Source organism: Lactuca sativa, chromosome 5 (assembly GCF_002870075.4).
Source record: "Lactuca sativa cultivar Salinas chromosome 5, Lsat_Salinas_v11, whole genome shotgun sequence".
Taxonomy (NCBI): domain Eukaryota; kingdom Viridiplantae; phylum Streptophyta; class Magnoliopsida; order Asterales; family Asteraceae; genus Lactuca; species Lactuca sativa.
In genome coordinates this window covers 249,947,609-249,954,394 of record NC_056627.2, presented here as the reverse complement: position 1 = coordinate 249,954,394, position 6,786 = coordinate 249,947,609, and the positions used below count along the sequence as shown (strand labels likewise).

At 36.0% G+C, this 6,786-nt stretch overlaps 1 protein-coding gene across 3 annotated transcripts; it reads left to right on the top strand.

Annotated features, from left to right (window-relative positions):
* Positions 1-3,272: 3,272 nt before the first annotated feature.
* On the top strand, positions 3,273-6,418 carry LOC111878306 (mitogen-activated protein kinase kinase kinase 1). 3 transcript variants are annotated; one of them, XM_023874814.2, is made up of 9 exons: positions 3,274-4,539; positions 4,702-4,786; positions 4,894-4,956; positions 5,040-5,197; positions 5,289-5,361; positions 5,448-5,507; positions 5,639-5,749; positions 5,835-6,100; positions 6,193-6,418. In XM_023874814.2, the coding sequence occupies exons 1-8, from the start codon at positions 3,443-3,445 to the stop codon at positions 6,009-6,011; spliced, it is 1,824 nt and encodes a 607-aa protein (XP_023730582.1). In that variant the 5' UTR covers positions 3,274-3,442; the 3' UTR covers positions 6,012-6,100; positions 6,193-6,418. The 3 variants fall into 3 exon arrangements, with proteins under 3 accessions (XP_042758744.1, XP_023730582.1, XP_023730581.1); XM_023874813.2 differs by having other exon boundaries at positions 6,190-6,418; XM_042902810.1 differs by lacking the exon at positions 4,894-4,956 and having other exon boundaries at positions 3,273-4,539; positions 6,190-6,418.
* Positions 6,419-6,786: the final 368 nt, after the last annotated feature.

Below are 6,786 nucleotides of genomic sequence, written 5' to 3'. Positions count from 1 at the left end.
TTCATTATTCTTCAATCGTTTTTCCTGATCAGCAACTTCAGTAGATGTTGTAGAAGGTCCAATTGGTTGAACATTAGCAGGAGCTTGCACTGTTCCATCAATACAATTCCAAAGTTCTTCATCAATTCCATTTAAGCAATCTTCCATTCTATCAGCCCACTGATCATAGTATTCTGGAATTAACATCGGAATTAACATCGGAATTTTGGTTGAGGAAGTCATTGTATTCATGTTGAAGTTCGCCATTGATGAACACAGAAATTTTCAGAAAGCTTGAAAAACTTGTTGAAATAGAGAATTTGATCAAATGAATTGATCACAAATCACTAATCGATTACTCGACTTAACAATTCAAAGACAGAATCAATTCAAATTTGAAGATCAAAAGTGATTTTCAAAACCAAAATTCGCGAAAAATTTTGAGTAAAGTTGCAACTCAAAAAGCAAATGATTCTAACACGAAAATCAGATCCAAACAGTTTGAATCAGACTCTGATACCAATTGATGAGAATTGTTATCGCGATTTGAGAAAACAAAGTTAGATTTAAGTGATTGAAGATTAAGAACACGAAGTGTAAATATTAATCAGATCTCATATTGATAAAGACTGATTACAAAGTAAGCAGAAAAGAGATATCTGTTATGAAAAGTCCCTCTCTACTTCTAACCTCAGTCCCTATTTATAGGGAACATGAGTGTACAAAAAATATACTAAGTCTAGACATTATCAATTCGCAAAACAGATGACTTAGTAAAATAACATAAAATGCGAAACTATACAATACACTATATTCGACTTTTATAATTTTACATCTACACTAGGTACAGTGACAATGACCTAGCAAGAGGTATTGACAGAAGAAGTATTGCCGATATGGCTTTCTACCTGGACGGAAAGCTTGTGACTTGGTGCTCATAGAAACAAAAGTGTGTTGCATTATCATCATGTGAGGCAGAGTTTATGGCAGCTACTAGTGCAACATGTCAAGGTATTTGGATAATGGTGTGTTAATCGGAAGAAACCATGGTCCATTTGAGCTAAATGTGGAGAAAAAGTCAACAATGTATTTGATGAAAAACCAATGTTTCATTAAAGGAACAAACATATTGACACAAGGTTTCACTTTATCTATGAGTACATACAAAAAGGTGATGTTGTAGTAAAGCACGTGAGTACAAATGAACATAAAGTTGACATTTTCACAAATCGAATTAACAAAGTAAAGTTTGAAGAGATTTGAAAGTTACTTAGAGTAAAAGACGTGAATAATTCTGAATTAAGGAAAGAAATCAATCATTAAACCAAAATCCACTAGGATCACATATTCAATGATTCCTTGCAACGTTAAGAAATAGAAAGAGATGAATCAAAATAATACATTTTTTTGATTGATTTCTTAGATGAATTGAGATATCAAACCAAAGATCATCTCTTATGAACGCACCCAAGACCACAATTTAGCAAACAATCGACAATTCCTTGCTCTTCCTTTGTAGCAAAACAAAACTCTGCATTCAATCAAGAAAACGTCATAGTTATGGCATCGGTTCTTATTAAGAATACAATCTATCAATCTTTTAACAAGGGACCAAAAATGTGAAGACAAAATTGCAAGAATGGTCCCTGTGTTATGCCCAAAAATGCTACTTTGGGCCAAACAGGTTTGGACTAGCACCAATAGTCAAAAAGTTTTCATTTTGCTGCGGCTTTGGTCCATTTGTCTTGATTTTTTTATAAAATGACGATTTTACCCTTTGGTTTTTCTTTTTTTAGTTTTTTTAATTACAGAAATAAAAAAAAGAAAATACCCCTCCCCTCTCTCTCTTCTCCGAATTTCTCTCTCTCTCTCTCTCTCCATTTTCTTCAGGGTCGACACTGGTTTTCATCTCTTCCTTCTCCATCGCTTTCATCCTCTCAAACCTCCATTTTCCCACCAGATCAATAATCAAATTGCTTCTGAATCGTCCTTAGGAATCCACTACAATTAAATCGACATAAAAAGGGGATCATTTCTTTGTGGGAATCATTTGATTTGGCTATTCCTCAATTTGTTAGGGTTTTTCTGAGTTATCGAAGCCTCAATCGATAAATCCTTGTTAGGTCACCTTTGTGTTATAACAAAAGATCATCGGACGACATGTTTTTGGTTTTGGTTTGGGTTTGGGTTTCGGCTCTGTTTTGGTATCTCCAATCCACGACGTCGTCCGGCATCGATGAGCCTGAGAACCGAGCTGTAAAGCCATCGAAGCCAATACCATTAGAACCTCTGATGCTTTCATCGTTGTGTAACATGGAACGATTTTTGCAATCGATTGCACCTTTTGTGCCTGCTCAGTATCCCTCCAAGGTTTATTCTTTTTTCATCCATTTCCTTTTGATTCAGGTGAGGAATGAGTTCTAGAAGAAAATGATGGGAGCGTTTCACGACTGAAAATCGAAGTTGAGATAGTTGGGGTCGATTTGTCGGAGATTGGAGGGTGAAGGGATGGGTGTTTGGCGGTGTCTTGCGGTGGCTGAGGAAGAACTCCGACTACAACAATAGCAGGGGCTTTTGGTTGGTGTTTGTTTGACATAACAGAAGGATGTGGATGGTTGGAGTGGTGGTTTCCGGTGGTTATAGTGGTGATGAGTGGTGGGTTGTTCTCAGAAGGAAAAAAAAAACAGCAGAGGAAGGGAGAAGGATGTGGCAACGGTGATGGTTGGTCTTTCTCGGTGGCCGGAAAATAGCTCCACCTCCAGTGGAGTTCACTTGCTCGAAAATGAAGAAGGAGGAGGGGTAACAAAAAGAAAGAGAGAGAAAGAAAGGGGGGAGAGAGAGAGAGAGGGAGAGAGAGAGAAAGAGAGGGGGGAGAGAGAGAGAGAAAAATATTTTATTTTATTTTTTATTTTCATATAGTTAGAAAATAATTAAATAAAAAAAAAGCAAAAAAACAAATGGAGAAGGGCAAATCCGTCATTTTTAGATTTTTTAAACTGTTTTGGACCAAAGCCACAACAAAATGAAAACTTTTGGACTATTAGTGCTAATCCAAACCTGTTTGGCCCAAAATAGCATTTTTGGACATACCACAGGAACCATTCTTGCAATTTTGTCAAATGTGAATTTTACCGAACCATAACGATCAAAATTATAATTTATTTATTATTATTTTTTTAATAATATATTTGTCGAATTTGGTGTAGGTAGGTCCAGAGTCAACGCTTTTCAAAGACCTTAAAGGACGCTTCACCTTTATGGGCAGACTCTTCTGAATTCAGACAAATGGTTATCCTGTTGAATGGTCCATCACACTATTCATTTCATGCACAGTTAAATCTTCATGATTCATATATAGATATATACACAGACACAGAGAAACTCTCTCTCTCTCTCTCTCTCTCTCTCTCTCTCTCTCTATGCTGGTGAAGAATTCTGCAGAGGCAAACAAAGCAACACGAATATGTCAAGGAAGCCCAACCGGTTAGGACCGAAGCTTGAACGAAGAAACGCAATCAAGAACATCGATTATGACGCCTCTACATCATCATCATCCTCATCCTCATTCTCATCCTCTCATGGTGGATCAGCTCATCGTACTCGATCACTTGATATTGCTTTGCTCTCTGATCAAACTAGTTTCAGGATTGGAGGGATTGATGGCGAAGTCGACTTGATTTGTCGCTCTCTAGGGCTTTCAGGGCCGGAAGACTTCGAGATTCCGGCGGATGCTTGGAAAGCTCGTAAAGCTTCCTTCCCTACGGATGCCGATTCTCCGCCGAGTTTTACGTTTCCTGATCAGTATGCGACTCGAAATTCACAGGGGAGTGGTTTGTCGGAGATTTTTGGAAGTAAAGTTAAAGTTAATGATGACGAGGTCAAGCGTGAATCAGAGCGTTCTAGGTTACCGCAGGCAGAAGAAGCTAGGGTTTTGCGGACAGACGAGGTTGAGGAACGTGATGACGATGTCAATGAATGTGGAATTAATGAGGTAAAATGTGTAACTGGTTCGCAATTGGGAACTGGTGTTGGCTTAGTTAACGCCGAGAGCTCTCCGGTCTTCGATGACGACGGCGCGTGTAAATCTCGTGAGAAACGTTATGTAGAGGGTCAAAGTGGAATCAAGGGTGTACGGCCGCCGTTACTTGCTCCTCCACCGGGTATATCAAAGTCACGAGTGGTGGTCGATAACCTGGGTTCCAGCTGGGAGCTAATTTGGGGTTTTGCTACAAAGGACGACGAAGACTCTGCATCGGCTGGACCAATTGCAATAGTTGGGGCTTCAAATGAAGATGCCAACACCGATGTTCATGAACAAATTGGTGTTAAAGAGGAAAATCAAAACGGGGGGATAACGTCGGGAAACGATGCCATCGTTTCACCAAGTAGTTCAAATACCTTGGATGACGAAGATGAAGATGAAGATGATATTTCCTCAAACGCAGCCACTGAACTTGAGGATTCCGATTCACCTAATGGACCTCTGAGGTACAAAAGCTGGCAGAAAGGTGACTTTCTTGGAAGGGGGTCATATGGAACTGTTTATGAAGGTTTCACCGAGTAAGTAAATTAACATTTCAGTGCAATTACACTACAACTTCTGTCATCACCAAAAAGGTTTTGCATCTTTGCTCTATTGTAAACATGTCAAAGTGTTTACTTGATCATAAGATCGTTTTCTTTGAAACTACTTTATATCATATGACAGATACTTATTTGCAGACATGGAATATTCTTTGCTGTGAAGGAGGTTTCACTTCTTGATGAAGGAAGCCAAGGACAGCAGAGCATTGTTCAACTCGAACAGGTGATTTAATAATTTATAATTTGGTTCTTCTTCATCTTCTTCTATCTTCAATCATGATTTTCTTTATACTAATTATACTAATTTGTATAATTGTTTCTCCCCTTTAGGAGATTTCTTTATTAAGCCAATTCAAACATGAGAACATAGTTCGATATCTTGGGACAGATACAGTATGCAATCTGTCTTTTACCAAAACCGACATTCCTTTTATGTTACCATATTTACATGAGTTAGCTTTTAAATGGTGTTTCAGGGTGATGGAAAACTTTACATTTTCCTTGAGCTTGTAACTAAAGGTTCACTAGCAAGTCTTTATCAAAAATATCATTTGGGAGATTCCCAAGTCTCTGTATACACCAGACAGATTTTGAGTGGGTTGAGTTACCTACATGAGCGCAATGTTGTTCATAGGTTAAAGTTTATTCCTTTTGTATTGTATGCTAATTCCCAATTTCCAATGCATCCTTTTTTCTAATTTGATGAATTCATATTAATTTTTCAGGGATATAAAATGTGCTAATATATTGGTTGATGTAACCGGATCTGTGAAGCTTGCAGATTTTGGGTTAGCAAAGGTAACTAACTAACTAGACCCCTTTCTTTCTTTTGTGTCATTTTCTTTTATTATATTTATTAAAGATAACACTGTTTATTTACACAGGCAACCAAATTGAATGACATTAAATCTTGCAAAGGGACACCATATTGGATGGCACCAGAGGTTTGTCTGTTATTTTATCATCCCATATTTATTTTTTTATATTAAAACATTGGATGACAATTTACAAACTACAACCATGTAATGGGAAGAAACAAAAGTAATCGGATGACAATTTACGATTGTGTCCTCAGGTTGTGAATCGAAAAAACAACGGGTATGGACTTGCAGTTGATATATGGAGTCTTGGTTGCACTGTGTTGGAGATGTTAACAAGAAAAATTCCATACTCTCACTTGGAAGGGGTACATTAGAAAAAAAAAAAAAACAAATAGAAAATATATCTTGATTCTTTGTTTATAAATTTTATAATTGTTGTAATATTGACAGATGCAAGCATTGTTCAGAATCGGGAGGGGTGAACCCCCTCCTATTCCTGAGACATTGTCAGTAGAGGCCCAAGATTTCATTGTGAAATGTTTACAAGTTAACCCAATTCATCGTCCAACTGCTGCTCAATTATTAATGCACCCCTTTGTCAATAACAACAACAATAGGTCTGTATGAATTAAGACAATGATATCTATGGTATGTGTTGATTGATGATAGCATAGCAGCTACAAAGAAGCTTCTTACATGTATAATAATAATACAAGGCAAGTTCACTTTAACTAGATATGATTTTTTTTTTAATTGAAAGAAAGAAATAAATAAATTGTGCATGTTTTTTTATTGAATTGATCAGCAGCATTTATTGGGATGGGAGAAATTGAGAATTGTGAAGATGATGTATTATTAGCAGATGTATATAACCAACCACCTTTGTAGAGTGATTTTGTTGTACATACTAATATCAGTATTTCTTGTAATTTTAGTTTTTTTTGTTGCAAATAGGCTAATATCATTCTTGTAAAAAAAATGTTACACTTAATAAGAGTGTTTGTTATATACAAAATGGTGTTTATTTCTATAAATTATAATGTTATGTTTTGTTTTTCTTTTAATTACAACGATGATACTGGTATAAGGAAGGGTGTTATTGTTGTTTATGGTCATTTCATTTTTGATAAAGATATGAAGTTTTGACAAAGATTATTTATAGGTCATTCTAAAACAAATAAACAAATAAATAAATATATAGGTTAATGATATAATAGGATAACAAACCATCTAAAGTATTTTGAAAATATCATTAACCTTAAAAAAACATTGTGAACAGGTAATAAACTTTAATTCTTGTCGGTAATAATCATTTTTCATGGTTACAGTGGTACTTTATAAACAAAAGTTGAAGTTTTTATATATTTTGATAGCTTTTTTAATTTATTGGTATTTTATATCT